This window comes from Peromyscus maniculatus, chromosome 10 (genome assembly GCF_049852395.1).
Source record: "Peromyscus maniculatus bairdii isolate BWxNUB_F1_BW_parent chromosome 10, HU_Pman_BW_mat_3.1, whole genome shotgun sequence".
Lineage (NCBI taxonomy): Eukaryota > Metazoa > Chordata > Mammalia > Rodentia > Cricetidae > Peromyscus > Peromyscus maniculatus.
In genome coordinates, this window is record NC_134861.1 from 67,816,704 (window position 1) to 67,833,487 (window position 16,784).

General features: G+C 42.6%; 1 protein-coding gene across 3 annotated transcripts in view; it reads right to left on the minus strand.

Moving 5' to 3' along the window:
* The window catches only part of Nfxl1 (nuclear transcription factor, X-box binding like 1), a 43,046-nt gene extending 37,560 nt beyond the window's left edge, over positions 1-5,486 (minus strand). Inside the window, exons 1-3 of one of the 3 annotated variants that reach the window (XM_076546421.1) lie at positions 5,143-5,486; positions 4,515-4,754; positions 1,628-1,804 (exon numbers count right to left, since the gene is read on the minus strand). In XM_076546421.1, the coding sequence (XP_076402536.1) occupies positions 1,628-1,804; positions 4,515-4,752 (415 nt within the window). In that variant the 5' untranslated portion in view covers positions 4,753-4,754; positions 5,143-5,486. Of the gene's footprint in view, positions 1-1,627; positions 1,805-4,514; positions 4,755-5,079 lie in introns of all 3 variants that reach the window. The other 2 variants (XM_006979684.4, XM_076546422.1) reach the window with 2 other exon arrangements.
* Positions 5,487-16,784: the final 11,298 nt, after the last annotated feature.

The window sequence follows — 16,784 nt, forward strand, 5'->3', positions numbered from 1 at the left end:
GGCAGGAGGGGCGGATGACACACACTGGAGGACTTACTCTCTGTTACTAACTCTCTCTCACGTTCTTATCTTTATTCCAGCTATGTACAAACTCTGCTAAGCTTGACCCTGTTAGACTAGCAACCCTGTTCTCAGTAAAGCACTGTGTAGTAACTGAGGCACAAACCAGTAACAAAGAGAAGAAAGCTGATGTGGAATAGAAGCCTATACCTAAAGGAAGACAGAACTTTTTTTTTTTTTTTTTGGTTTTTCGAGACAGGGTTTCTCTGTGTAGCTTTGCACCTTTTCCTGGAACTCACTTGGTAGCCCAGGCTGGCCTCGAACTCACAGAGATCTGCCTGCCTCTGCCTCCCGAGTGCTAGGATTAAAGGCGTGCGCCCACCGCCCGGCTAGAAAGAACTTTTTAAGTGGAAGAAATCTTTTTAAAAAGACGAGGACAGAAAAAAATCAGCTCTGGTAGAAAAACCTCTAATACTCAAGGTTACAAAACGCGTCAGACATTTCAGTAGACAGCGCGTACTATCTGACAAGCAGCGCTGCCTCATTCCAACCACGCCACGGTATTGACTATCACTGGACTCCTTTCACAGGACCGAGAGGCCTGGGCCAATGGAACAGGTCAAACACTAGTCAGACACAAGAAACACCCCATCTTAGCAGCTTGCCTTGTGAGCCGTCCTCTCTACCAGTCTACTGACGTTCCCCAACAGACAGGCTCAAGAGCAGCTGTCTCGTCTACTTCAGAATCATGTTTACACAGAAAATACAATGAGCCCGGTAAAAGCTGAAAACCTAAGCAAATCAGGTTGAAGCCAACCTTGCCATTTACTGTGTCATTCTGAGAGAATCTTCTCTCCGATGAAGTCAGTTCCTAGAAAAATTGTTTCTAGCTCTAACAGGATTCCAGAGTGAAAAAAGAACTAAAATGAGAATATATATAAGCCTGTGTAACGTAAGACTATATAAACAGCACGAAATATATCTATAAAAATCCCAGGATGCTAATGTTTATAATGGCCTAAGTAAAAAATCAGGAAAGCTTAACAGTATCGATCCTGACCTTTGAAACAATCTGTTTTAATAACTTTATATTAATATCAGTATCAGTATGGTCCTCTCTCACATTAAATAAAAGGAGGTCGGGTGCTTTAAGCACAACCCAAACACATACAGCAGATAATGAATATGCATGTCAGGCATTTAAAGATTTAATTTTCAAAAAACAGTATGAAAATCAAATGTCACGATATAAAACTCCAGTAATAAAGCCAAGAAACAAAATGGACTTTAAGGCAACTTTAACATGACTAAACGGGAGAAGAAAATGAAGACCACACTGAAAGGGGTCCCCCTCACCGTCCTGTGACCTAAGAATCACAGCCAGTAACCACCCCCTACTTGCTTCTCTGGGAGTTAGGGTTGTGAAGAGCACTTGCCATACAATCTACTTTATACAAAGATTAGTATTAACAACACATAATTTAAAAAGCAAAACGTACTCAACTTCACAAGATGTCCACACTGAAAATGAGAAAACTATTCTGTATAGTATTTTAAACTATAACTAAACAAGATCAGAAATACGCTTCTACTTCTAGCAAGAAGGTCGAAATTGGTAAAGTAGTACCTGTGTGAGTCGTGTATGACACGAACGTGTTAGCGACGATCTTCCCCCGTTTTCCTTCCAAGTCTTCATCCCCTTCCTCTTCGGAGGAGGAGGAGCTGCCCTGTTCCTCCACAAGTTTCCTGGCCGCAGCTTGATTAGCCTTCTTGATCTCCTCAAATTTCCTCTGGGACGTCAGCTCTACTTATAAAAGCGAAAAAAGAAGTTTCACTTCTGCACATCGGTGTCTCACAAAGCATGGTACGATGCAGAACCCCACCTCCCGTTAGCCAGGTCAGCAAGGCTCCAGTTTATTTGACTATTGTATCATCAGTTTATGCACACATTTGAAAGCCACCTTTAGACTATCTTCTTACAATAATCAGTGAGAGAAAAAAAAAATCTTAATTTCTTACCACAGAACCAAAGAAAACACAAACACTAACTTTACAAAAATCCTACCAACACACAGAGACTAACAAACTAACGAGAAATTCTAAAAGTAAAGTAACAGTGCCGAACACCTCCTAAGTAGTCTCAAAATAAATATACCAACAAAAAATTTAAATGGAAATGAGATGTTAAAATACACTATACAAGACAGGTGTGGTGGCAAGTGCCTCCAGAGGCAGGTGGATCACTCTGAGTTTGAAGCTAGCCTGGTCTACGTAGAGAGCTCCAGGACAGCCAAAGCTACAGAGACTGTCTCAAAAAAAAAAAAAAAAAAAAAAAAAAAAACTGTAGAAGCCAGGTATGACAACACACAGCACATCTTTTATCCTAGCACTTAGGAGACCAAGTAGGTGGGTCCCTGAGTTCAAGGTCAGCCACCAAGCTACATAGCAAGATACTGTCTCAAAAATAAGCAAATAATAAAAATCACTAAAAGACAGTATACATCACGATTTTTAAGAAATGGGGGAACATACTCAGTGGAGGCACACCAGAGTGACAGGAGGTGGTGCTTCTCCAAAACAGTCTCGGGAACCCAGTCCAGTCCACAATGCCTTTGCACAGATAACATCCATAGTTTACCTACTGTATTTATGAGCTGTTTCTTCTAAAGCTCCAAATCGTCCAGCCTTCAAGGTGAACTTGACATTTTTGTGGTCACACAAAACATTAACACAAAAAACATGCTTCTAACAATTCCACTCCAAAACATGTTAAACAGGACTGAATTGTTCCTCTACTACTGTGTTTGAGCTGGATCTTCTCCTAGCTAGAGCACTCTGCACTCCACATTGTTACTTAATTTCACCTAATACCAAACAGAGCCAGATAACGTCCCAGCACGTGTTCCCAATGAGACTTCCAACTTCTGGGGAGTAAGGATCCTGGGAATTGTACTTCAGCTAATAAGCTCTACGCTCTAGAGACAGCAAAGGTGCTTTAAGAAAAGACTCCCAAGCTGAATGGGTGCCCATATTAAGAAGGTTTTAAATTTACCATTCTAAATCACTACCTAAAAACTTACTTCATACATCAGGCTAATGAGCCACTATCAAAATAAACCTCACTTTCGGTGTTATATCTGTACTTAATGATATTTTACCTCTTATTGCCCTCAGGAATTGTTTTCCTTTTCTTACTGCGGCTAATTTAGTTGGTGATTAGTAATCAAAACAGACTGTTTTGAGTAAAAATGGCAGAAAATGTACACAGCGCTTACTTCAGGAATCTTTGAGAACTAAGAGAGAGAAGAGCAGTAACTGCTGTAAGACAGATGTCTCAAAATAAGGATGCCATTAATGGGGGGGGGGTGTTAAAAAAATTAATCAGGAAGAAATAATAGAATAGAAACTCTTAACACTTAGACTCCAGTTAGTGTATGTTACCATCAGTTAGGTAACACCGCCCGGAGGGAAAGACAAGGTGACCAAGCAAGTCTTCTCACACAATTCTTCCTTCCAGTCAAATGTCAGCTAGTCAGACCAAGAACGCTTCCTTTCCTGCTACCCACAAATCCAAGCAAGCTTATCAATCTGCTCACAGGTCTCCAAACCGCACACTTCACCTCTTTGATAAATTGGCCGATGGCAAGGAAAATCAACACAACTTTCAAGTTACCCTAAGAGAAACCCCACTCAGAGGCTCGATTTTGTTCCCCAAGGGAAGGGAGAAATGATGCAATTATAATGATCTCAGAAATAAAACTAAAAAAAAATTCTTCTGAAAAGTACATTCCAACCACAAAATGATTTCAGGGATCATTGCATTTTTTTTTTCCATGCACAGTTCCAGTTGAGTGCTATCAATACTCCACTAAATCAAGGTCTTGTTTGGGCCAAGGCTATTACCAATTCCATGGTGGCAACACTAGATACATCCGAGGAAAGACATGAAATGTATGAACAGGAATCAGTGGGAAACAACGCCAACAAACAGCGCTTAGGGTCTAAAGCAATTAGTCAACAAAGTCAGGTAGCCTGGTAAAGATGGCTATCAACTAGTCTCTCAAGCCGAGTTAACGTAGAATGGAGTGCCCAATTCACATGTAAATGGGATTCTGAGACCTTAGCCTAGCTTGCAGTTACCGTCCACAAAGATACGAAGGCACAGATCTTACTTTACAAAAACAAGTTAAACGTTTTAGATTTTTAAAAGAAAAACAAACACCGGCGATCAATTTACTGGTAAACAAGCACTGTGTTAACCAAACAAACCAGATCAGCTGGACACAATTTAAAACTTAAGGTCTAGGGGATTCAGGCGGGTAAAAAGTAGTGATTGGAAGAGTCTGGCCAGAGAAAAAAACACAGGCAATACCATTAAAATGAAGATAAGTCCCGGTACTAAACTCCCTGAGCAGTTAGTTATAAAGTGAACGAGACGAGGGCTCTGGCAACCACCACCAAGTTGGAAAGTGCCTGGGGAGCTGGGTAGGGACGGGGACCCGAGCCGTCCTCACCGCTGGCCCCCGGGGTCTGCATGGCTTCGCCTGCGGACGATCGCTGCCTGCGACCTGCAGCGGCCAGGGTCGCCGCTTCACCGGGGCTGGGGCCCGAGGGCACCGCGCCCCCGAACCTTTTGCCTCGCCCTCCTCCTGCGCCCCCCAGAGGGACTCCATTTCCTGGGGAGGGGACCGCGGCGGCCCGTCCTCGGGCTCGGCCGCGGCCAGCGACCACCTGGCGCCAGGAAGCGTCCATCCCTGCAGAGGAGAGAGAAAGAAGGAGCATGAGAGGGGGGTCCGAGGCTGCGGGGGGCTGCGGAGGAACCGCGAGGTCGGGAGGCTGGGGGCAGACGGACCCCGCGACACGGAGCCCGGGTCTGGGGAGGTCGCGGCCCTGTGTCTCCCGAGGGCGAGCCCCCGCCCAACCCGGGCTGGAGCGACGGGCGAGGAGGGAGGAGAGGGTTAGGGAAAGGAATGAACCGCGGAGCCAGAAGGACCTCCCGACCCGGGACAGAAAGCGCGGCCACGGGAAACCCTCCTCAGCCTCCGGAGAAGTGCCGGGGACAGAGAAGCGAGGACTGACCCTGCGGCCGCGGCCGGGAAGCAACTGCTGGGGTGGACCACGCCGAAAGCTACGTCTCCTTACCGACGGCGCCCACCGCCGGCGACTACAACTCCCAGAAGCCTCCGCCCGCGGGCCGCAGAGTGCGTGGCAGCGCCAGCGCTTCCTTATCCGGAAGCGGCGAGGGAATTCTTAGGGCGCATGCGCCCGCGGGGGTGGGAGGGTTCTTCCCAGTCTTTGGGAACTACATTTCCCGGCGTGCTCTGGGGCTCGTGAAAAGCGAACACCTTCACTGGTGAGCCGTGCCAGGAGCATGCTCTTAACCCATCCATTAGCAAATGCTCTCCGGAAGTCCGCGGGATGTCAGGATTCACTCTGAGAGGGCTCCGTTGACCTGAAGCTGCTTTCGCCATAGTCTTGGAGGTAGCGGGAGGATTCTCATCCGGGAAGTTCTTACAAAGAAACTACTGTGTCGTCGTGGGAAACTAGGTCAGGAAAGCTACTGGAGCCTTGTAGGGGAGTGGCTTGAGTTGAGAAAGCTCCCTTCTGAACGCCCAAAAGAAATCCAACCCCTGTTATTACCGTCTTTTACAGTTTAACGAGCTTTCCCCTGGAGACGTCTTATTTTACCTTCGAGACTGCTCCCTCAAGTATGTTTCATGAAGAGACAAAATAACTGAGAGCCAAGAGCTAATCTGTAGACTGCACTGAGTATACAATAACATGTATAGATTACAGAAATGTGGTTGATACTTGGGATTATACAATCGTTAAATTACTCTGCAGCTTAGTTCCCCAGCATTTATTATAAACATCTAATCATTGCCATTTAATGTGGCCGGTAGTGCACAAAATATTTACACATATATGCTGCACGTACATATATGTATATGAATATTTAAATTTTTCATATTTAATATATCGAGATGAATCACAAGGATATATTTAAAAGTACATGTTAAAGTCTATCACCTTAGTTGTAGTTCCATTTTTTAGGAACTTATTGAACAAGTGTGAGAAGGCAGCATTAGTGCTCCCTTCTGGTGAATTAAGACTTCATCTGTGAAGAATAGTTTTCTTGGGTGTGGAAATGAGGTGTACTGATAAGAGGAGTAGTTTCACAGGCATATACAGACATAATAACTCACCATTATGTATTTGTGATTTGTACCATTTAGATGTGCATTAATTCCTCTATTTTTAAAACTACTCCAAAGTAAGTCTAGAGAAATAATATACCTCGATATGCTTGTTGTCCGGCCATTTGACGATGCAGTTTAATTGAAATACTGACATATTGTCCTTATTTTGATTGGTTTTGTCAGAGGATCTATACTCAAATCTTCAAATGTATTTCTTTTCCGTATACATCTTGAAACACTTCCAGTTATGAACGTATTGCCTCTCTTCACAATTCCATGATCCTGACTCCTTTAAGCATCCTGAGTACCCTTTAGGCTTTCTCAGGAAATGGCACTAGAGAGACATTTCAGGCATTAAGTGAGTTCCTGGTGTTATTTGTGGGTGCTGCACAGCAGCAGATCACTCACCTTGCAACTCTGCCTGGCCCGACAATACCTTTCCTTTAACACAGAAACTGGCCGGAAGCCCTTCTCTTCATGTTCACACCTTGATCCACAACTCACTTTACTTCCGATGTTTCTGACTCTGTGCTTGGTATTGGATCCACTGCAGATCATTCCCAGTTCTAAGGTCCCACACAACACTCCCACTCCATCACTTGCTATCACCTACCCTTGTTGGCACTCCAATCGCTTTCTTCCTGCTTGCTCTGTAGATTGGCTCCGTACAGAACAGACCACCCACCTCCTCTGTTCTCCCTTGTGCAGAACTATAGCCTTTCTGATAAGATCTGAATTCCAGTGTTGGAAAGGGACACTTTGTGTTTTCCTTGGTAGTCTCCTTCATCCTTCTAATACAATATACAGCATCTGGAGATGCATTACAAGTCGGTGGTAGAGTACCTCCCTAGTTTGCAGGAGGCCTCCGACTGATAGACCACCAGCACCACAATAAAACAAGACAGCAAAGCAACTTCCTTATGATCATTCCTTTATCAGAATTTTAAAGCTCTTTATATTAAACTTAACCCACTAGGTGTTTTCTAGTCCCATTTGCTACAATGATAAAGATACTATATGCATTATATCAGTATCCTTTCAAATTCCAACACAGCCCAATGAAACCAGGGGCAGGGAAGAAAGTGTTATGAAAGAAATAAAAGATAAATATGTGTCTTAGTCAATGTTCTTATTGTTGCTGTGAAGAGATACCAAGGCAACACTTATAAGAGAAAGCATTTAATTGAGGGCGTGCTTACAGTCTCAGGGGTTTAGTTCATTATCGTCATGGCAGGGAGAATGGCAGCATGCAGACAGGCACTGGAGCAGCAGCTGAAAGCTACATCCTCATCTCTAGGCAGAGGGGCTGAGAGAGATGTAGCCTGAGGCTGGTATGGGCTTCTGAAACCTCAGAGCCCACTCAGTGATACACTTCCTCCAACAAGGCCATGTCTGTTCTAACAAGGCTACACCTCCTAATCCTCTAATTCTTTCAATTAGAGGATTTGTACTCCCTGGTGACCAAGCATTCAAATATTCAAATACTGCAATATGCAATGCAAATTTACCATTCAGGAAAAAAAAAAAAAACAGTTCATCCATAGATGGGGCAGAGAATAATTAGAAACATTAAGTAACCAGGTTGATTTTTCTGACCAGCTTAAAATGCATGTTTTCCTAAAGTTTTAGGAAACTACTTGCTGTACTTAGTAATACTCAGAATTATGATGTCTCAAAGTACTTATAATGTGAACTTTATGAGAATAAAATAATTTTAACAAAACAACTAACATTTCACTATTTAAAGAATTTCATATCAAAAATATACCAAAAATTCATCATATTTAATGTAATTTTGTTTTCAAACATTCATCTAACTAACCTGTCAAGTGTGGCATGGATCCTACCGGCTCCCTCGGGTAGTGGGTGAGAAGGTGTGGCATCAACGACACAGACACTGGGAGTCCGTTGAAGGCAAATAACAAACTCATTCAATAACAGGGCAGCCCTTATTGTCAGAGCCTGCCGACTGTCAGCTGGGTAGCTGGGTAGAGGCATGCAGATTGAAGAGACAATGAAGCCAGAAAAGAGTTGAAAGGTCTGCCAGTCAATGCCAGACAGCCCCAAGTTTGTTTCACAGCCAGCTTATATACAGTCTTGAAGGACAGAGGTAGAACAATGCACAGCACAGGCACTCAGGACTGTGCATTGAACAGCATGAGCAAGTGGCAGACCTGAGAATAAGCATATTCTGTCACATGCTAGAGAAAAGTCTTGACAGTTCTTGGGTGGAGCTCTGGCTATTAGGTGATGCAATATGAGTTACTGGTAACCTTGAGGTGGGGTTTTGGAGGAGTGGTGGTAAAGCTTAGTTGTGTTATCTTATTGAAGAATGAACAATAAGAGAGGAACTCGAAAAGGCTGAACTTTATGAAAGAGTCTTCCAGTAAAAGTGAGCAGAGCAATGGGATGTTATCTGGAAGTGGAACAGGATCAAGCATTGGTATTCCTTTAATATTTGAGAATATCTGAGCCATTACTCACTAATAGGGATCATACCATAGACTAGTAAAATATGAACATGGGTAGAAAAGTGTCTTAGAGGGTCTCTAGAGCTGTGATTAAAATTTAAAAATGACCAAAAACAACCTGGGAAAGAAAGGGCTTATTCTGCTTATGGTTTTATATTATAGTCCAGCATCCAAGGAACTCAGAGCAGGAGCTCAAAACAGGACCCTGGAGGCAGGAGCTGAAGCAGAAGCCATGAAGAAATGTTGCTTACTGGCTTGTTCTCACAGCTTGCTCAGCCAACTTTCTTATACACCCCAGGAACACCAGCCCAGGAGTGTCATGACCTACAGTAAGCTGGGCCTTCCCACATCAATTATCAACTAAGAAAATGTACCACAGGCCAATTGATAGGGCCATTTAGTCAACTGAAGTTCCCTATTCCTAAATGAATCTTGATTGTGTGAAGCTGACATGAAACTAGCTAGCACAGAGATCAATAGTTGGTCAGAGCAAAGTCTCAGGTCCAAGAAAATATAAGGAACTTGTGCACTTGGATAGAAACATTAGGCAGGAACTCATAATCTGTCCATTACAATAGATTTAGTTCAGGCAATCCTCAGATCTATCCCCATCCTGGGCACTGCACTGGAAAGTCCCTAGTTTCTAATGCAGTGATCTCTAATGATCCCAAAGGTCTAATACAATGCACAGGAGATCTTCCTATGGTTATGGTCACCTGAAAGCAGAGAACTGCAATATTCTGGTACTCTGATTCTTTTCTCAGGGCTGTCTTAAAGGTATGACATCATTAGAGACTATAACTCCAAGTCTGGAATGGAGCATCTCTGGCTACTTGACTGTTCCTTTGAGTCACCATGAACCCTTTTGGAATTGTACCAGAACAACCAAAGAAGCAGCAGACATTCCAGTCTTCTCGCCTAGAATTCGAATGTAGCAGAAACATCTGCCTTCTTCCTTTACTACTATGCCCTATATCTAAGTGAGCATTAATCCATATAGAATTATATATATGTAGTATATCCCATAATGGAGACTATATCAAACTTGCATCTTTTGCTGCCAGGTTTCTAACTGTACAAATAAGTTTTGATCAGTAAAATAAATAAAGAAGGTTTCCTGATTGTTGCCATGTGCCCTGAGAATAACGTCCTTGGTTCATTGCTCTTTCTTCATGCCTAAAGTGTGAACAGTTGGTAGGAGCTGGATCCACTTCTCGGACTGTGGGGTGATTTTAGGGTAGAGGCCAGACATACGAAAGATACCAGATAAAAGGATCTCAATTCCTAAGGATTCCTCATTCGAAAAAAATGTTGTGGCAGTCCTCATTTGCCTCTCTCTGAATTTCAGTATGAAAATAAATATAAAATCGTCTTGTGTAAAATACAAGTGCCTGGATTTACTCAGCCAGTGTTGTCTTGAGTTGGCAGTTGAACCTAATACCAGAGTAATACTATGTCTAAAGAATCTAGTTTTGAGATAGAAATAAAGTTGATGGTTCAATCTCAACATTTTTAATACAGACTTTTAATCACATTTAAAAAAAAATAGTGCTTGTTCAGTGGATAAAGTGTTTGCCATGCAAACATGTGAACCTGAGTTGATCCCCAGCACCCACATTTAAAAAGTTAGAGGGAATGCATGTAATCCCAGCATTGGAGAGGAAAGACAAGTAGATCCCCATGGCTTGCTGACTGGCTAACCCAATAAAAATAAATGCAATAGCAGCAAATTTCTGTTTGCTTTTATGATACATGTCTTTGCTCATTTTACATACCTTATGCTCTTTGGGCATTGTGAAATTACAGCTGAATTGAATAAAAAAAATAAGCAATGTAAATCTACTAATATTAGTATCTTTGCAAACTAAAGAGCTAAGAGTGCCTTGTTGGGACTGGAGAGATGGCTCAGCAGTTAAGAGCATTAGCTGCTCTTCCAAAGGACCCAGGTTCAATTCTCAGCACCCATGTGGCAGCCCACAACTGTCTGTAATTCCAGTTCCAGGAGATCCAACACTCTCACACAGAATATACACAGGCAAAACATGAGTGCACATTAAATAAATAAATCTTTAAAAAAAGAAAAGAGTTCCTTGTTACGTTTGAAATAGACAGGAGAGTCATATTCCCACCTTAGAGAGCTATTGGTGCTGTGGTCAAATGTTCACAGCCTAGGTGCCATGTGGACTCATCTGTCCACTTTTCTCTGGAGACTAAGCAGAGAAGTCACTGAGGAAGACATGGTACAACACAGACCTTCGTATCTCCAGATAATTGTGCTTCTCAGCATCAGGAATATTTGTGACAAACCCAGGAAATCGGCTTCCTGCTCTAAAGAACTAACACAAGTAACATCCTGGACCAAGTCCAGTGGCAGAAGCTCAACCCAGACAAAGCAAAAATGAGCCAGGCGGTGGTGGCGCACGCCTTTGATCCCAGCACTCAGGAGGCAGAGCCAGGTGGATCTCTGTGAGTTCAAGGCCAGCCTGGTCTGCAGAGTGAGTTCCAGGACAGGCACAAAGCTACACAGAGAAACCCTGTCTCGAAAAACCAAAAAAAAAAGAAGTCTAAAATGAGCCTGACTGGAAAGAGGAGAAATTGGCAATCTGACAAGATATCCAGTATCAACCTTTTTGAAGAGCCAACATTGTCAGGCTGGTGAGTAATTGTGTGATAAATTGATATTTTCAGAAGCCCAAAGGATTATGTTAGTGAAAAAAAAATGCATTCTTTCACCTCCTCACTAGTCAGGAAGTCAAAAGCTAGACATAGATATAATCTAGAAACAGCATCTCAAATTCACCCAACAGACACTCGACAAGCCTGAAGTGGCTGGCGACATGCAGATGGCTGCTCCCTTGTCACTAAGCAGAAGCACGTGCAGCACTCAGGGCTGTGGAGGAAGCAATCATGTACAACTGCAAAGACACACAGACACTGAACCTGTGTCTCAAGGTCAGGCTTGGCCACTGGATTAGCTGTGCGGGTTCATAAATGATTCTCCCATTCTCTTTCTCTCTTCTCTTCTTCCAAAGTAATTCAACTATACCAATAGTTAGAGAGATTGCCACAGAGCTGTACCTAGCTTTGCCAAATCTCAGCATTAATATTCATTGGCTTCAGATATTTTTTCAAAGATACAAAGCAGCATATACAGTTGAACCTCTATGCATTGGTCCCCTTCCTTCCACCCCACTGTCCTCCGTCCCCTATAGGAGAAGTAGCCACTACTCTGCTTTCTGGTATCTACTACATCTTTGGCTATTCCTAAACATTAAAATCATATGTCTAAATATATATGCATAACACAATATGCATAATAAACATAAATACATAGAGTGTTCTGTGTTCGTAATTTTACATAGTATTATTGTGTGTTCGTGGAAAAGTATTGATCCAAGTGAAGTGGTGTGATTTGAAAGAAAATGGCCCTGAAGGGAGTGACACATGATGAGGTGTGGCCTTGTTGGAGGAAGTGTGTCACTGTAGGGGCGGGCCTTAAGGTTTCCTATGCTCAGACTTCCTGTTGCCTGCAAGATGTAGGACTCTCAGCTCCAGCACCACATCTGCCTGCATGCCGCCATGCTCCCCGTCATGATCATATTGGACTCTTCACAGCAATAGAAACCCTAACTAAGACAAGCGGTTAAGATCAGAGACATTGGCTGGGTTCAAATAGCTGTTTTTTCCACTTCCTCCCTGTGATCATATAACTTAATCTCTGCACCTCCATTTCCTTTTTTGTTAAGTGGAAAAACATGATTGGACCTAACTTACTAAGGAAGATTTAAAGCAATACTGTCTGGAAGATACTCAGAACTGCTAGAATAAACTACATATAACATAAGCTTAATCTGCCAGCATCAAAATGTTTTCTAGCATTTCACAGTAAGAGTATATTCTATTTACCTAGTCTCTCTCTCTTTTTTTTTTTTTTTATGGACATTTAGGTTCTTCCCTGGTTTTTGTTGTTATTGTTTTATACATTCCTAAACATATCTCCTGGAGCACACAGGACAGATTTTTCACCAGTGGCGATCCCTGAGAACAAAATTGCTGGTCAGCCCAACCTTGTTCTGTCACACAGTGTATTGTTCTCCAAAGTATATGCTGAGAGATCCAACAGTCTACATGCTCACCAACCTCACTGCTGCCATGCCATCGTTTCTGTAAGACATGAAGGGATGAACCAGAGACTGTTGGAATTCCAGATCTTCATATATTTTCATATTTTCTTTGAGTTTACTACTGACTTCCTTCTCCCAGAGATAAAGTAGTTTAATTAATATCTTCCAGATCTTTATATATTTTCATATTTTCTTCATTTTCTTTGAGTTTACTACTGAGTTCCTTCTCCCAGAGATAAAGTAGTTTAAATAGTATCAAGCATGTATTCTGACACTGTCGTTGTTTGGTATTAGTTACCCTGAGCAGTCTTTAATCTTGGATATCATTAATGGTATCTCAAGAATTATCAGGAAGAATTTTACTTAAAATGACAGTATCCTACCTAAGCTTATTCAAACATTCTTAAGAAAAGTTGTTACTTTTTTACTTTTCAAAGCAATGAACTCCTCAAAAGTAAAAGCACAAGCTAACTTTACTGTAAATGTCACTCACACCACCCAGCTTTACTTCTCATACATGTCTTAAACATCAGCAAAAAGCTTCCTATAGTGCAAGTATTAGTATTTCCTTGTTGAACAACCAAAAGGGAGAACACATTCAAATAAAATATGATGTGTAAACATAATGAATAAAGCAACAAATAAAATGGAACATTTAAATGTTTGAAAAATTATATTTGCCATACCATTTGAATGTTCTACCTCTGTTTAGGATATTTTATATATTGATACATATTAAGGATATTGTTATCATATTGCACTATATATTTCTACCTCAGTTTAAGATATTTTGTGTATTGTCACAATTTTGAGGTCATTGTCCTTATATCTGTTTACAGATTGCTTACCCTGTTAATGTGAATCCTTAGTCCTTGGGTTATTTAGGTAGATATGACTTACAGATTTATAGTCACCCATGAGTGTCATTTCTACAGTTATGTTAGTTAGGTTGTCCAGATTTACAGAAACATATGTCAGATGGATAGGTAGTCATCAAACACTTCATAGGCTTAGAATATTGCATTTAAATGTTTTGATAACTTAGAATTCTGTTGATGTGAGAATCGATTGCTCCTGGCAGCACCGATCTACTCCCGAGAGAATGTTGGGCTTCTAAGACACTCAGTTTGGAAGTTTGTCTTCTTCTTGGCACAAAATGGCCTGCTGGGCAAAGAACTGCCCTGGCTTTGACTGCTGACAGTATGAACACTATCCTTTCTAAATGAACAGGACACAAAGAAAAATGACTACTGAATCTTGCCAAGACAGGGTAAGATGATCTTTCAAAATTCCTGCTTCTGAAAATGGTCTGTCAGATATTCTAGGCCTGTAGCCAAAATGGATGCCCCAGTAGTGCTGAGAAACTTTAGGTGACTGTCCAGGCTGCCAGCTGTCTCTGTCTATTCTTGCACTTTTTCAGAAATTGCTTGTCTGCACTGTTTTCTCAGGTAATATTTTCCTACTCAGGTCTTTGATGGAGTTGAAGACTAGACAGTTAAGGTTATATTCATCTCATATCTTAGCTAATAACATTTCAGATACTAAAGTTAGATTCTTCAGAATATAACAGCTATTGGAGTAATCTCTGTAATATGCCATTTGCCTATGTTCTGGACATTTCTGGATTTTAGTATGTGTCTCTCGTTTGATGTTGTTCTTGCTGGTTGTATGTTTATTTTTGTTTATGTTATTACCTTTCCCCTCTCTTGGATAATACTTGATAAGTATCCCTATTGTATATAGTTTTTTATTAGGTTAGAACTTTTTTAGACAAAAGGGGGAGATGTAGTGGATAGCTGTTCTGTCTTTGACCTTGGAACACTGCCCCTAGAGATGTAGCAAGTAACTGTCCCACCTACCTATGACACTGAAGTATCTGACCCTGGGGCATGGCTTGGGTCTACCCTTAAAACTTGAGATTCAGAGGTCACAACTGTCTCTTATATGAAGAAGGTCTAGTCCAGTCCAGTGGTGAAAGTGTCTGAACTAGCCTACTCTGGTAATCAGATTGGTGAATACCCTAACTGTCATCATAGAGCCTTCATCCAGTAACTGATAGAAGCAGGTGCAGAGATCCACAACCAAGCACCAGGCCGAGCTTCAGGAGTCCAGTTAAAGAGAGGGAATAGGGATTATGTGAGTAAGGGGGGGGTCAAGATCATGATGGGGAAATCTACAGAGACAACTGAACCAAGTTCAAAGGAACTCATGAACTTTAGACCAACAGCTGTGGAACCTGCTTGGGACCAGGCTAGACCCTCTGCATATGGGAGACAGTTGTGTAACTGGGTCTGTTTGAAGGCCCCTGGCAGTGAGCTCAGGATCTATCCCTGGTGTATGAGCTGGCTTTCTGGATCCCATTACCTTGGTCGGACACCTTGCTCACCCCTGATAAAGTGGGGAGGGGCTTTGTCCTACCTCAACTGAATGTACCAGGCTTAGCTGTCTACCCCCATGGGAGAACTTACTTTGTTGGAGGAGGGGATGAGGGGTGGAGGGGAAGTGGGGCAGTGGGAGGAGGGATGAGAGGGGGATCTGTGATTGGTATGTAAAATAAAAAAAAAATTTTAAAAACAACTGAGATGCACATAGACAGCTCTCTTTGCTCAGGGGCTTTGGATGCTGGGATAGTCTCAGGCGGAAGAACAGTGTGGGACCATGCCTCACCTTTCCAGGACCCTGACAATTCCTCTGTCTTGTGAGTTTTCCTTTCTTAATAAATCCCTTTGCCCTTTAAGCAGACTCCATGGATTTCTTTCATTAGAGTCAGGCTTAGCTAATCTCTGTAGCATATCTCTGTAGGGGAGCAGTCTCAGGCTGTAAACATCTCATAGGAAGAAGCTGTGGTCACATTTTCTGTTCATACTCTAAACATCCACCAGGGGAAGGCCTTGCCATTTCCCTGAGCCTGACCCAGGGAAGGTTTTGCCGTTCTGGTGAGTCTGAGATATTGTTACACATGACATGGCTGTGCTTACGTCAACAATACACATTCACTCAGGACTTCCGCTCCTTACACACTCACTCCGGACTTCCTCTGCTTCCCACGGTTATAGCATTTTATCACCGCAATAAAAAGTAACTAATAAGCCATCTTAGAGTTTCTATTGCTACGATAGAACACCAAGACCATTAGCAATTTGGTTGGGGGTTATTTCACATTACAGCCTGTTAAGTCCATCACTGAAGGAAGTCAGGACAAGAACTCAGGGCAGGAACCTGTAGGCAGAAAGTAGAGCTGAAGCCACAGAGGAACGCTGCTTACTGACATGCTCCTCCTGGCTTGCCCAATCTGCTTTCTTAGACGCCAGCCCAGGAGCGGCACCATTCACAGCGATCTGAGCCCTCCCTCATCAATTATCAATCAAGAAACTGCCCCAAAGCTTGTTCACAGGCCAGTCTGGGAGAGGCATTTTCTCAGTTGAAGTTCCCTTTTCCCAAATGACTCTAGCTGTGTCAAGTTGACATAAAACTAGCCAGTACAACAGGAGTGAATTATACTCTGGATAATTTCTAAAAGGAAAAGCATGCACCTTCAGGCTTTGGGGTTTTCTTATTGTATGAAAACTGACTCTCCCTGTGAATGTGACCAGTTTTCAGCTTCTTCCCTGACCTGTCATTTCAAGCCACAGAATTTCCCGGCAAACTTCCACCTTAGCTCCCCAGACTCCCTCTTCTTCATGCCATGGCTGTTCTTGTCCTAATAACATGGTCACCCTGGACAACCCATTAATGTCTAGATGTGACTGATTTCTGCACAGCTACGAGGTGAGTTCTTGCGTTAACTCCATATGCACCCAGGTTCTTTTTTTTTTTTTTTTTTTTTTCTGAGACAGGGTTTCTCTGTGTAGTTTTAGTGCCTGTTCTGGATCTCGCTCTGTAGACCAGGCTGGCCTCGAACTCACAGAGATCCGCCTGGCTCTGCCTCCCAAGTGCTGGGATGAAAGGCGTGTGCCATCACCACCCCACGCACCAGGTTCTTAACGTGG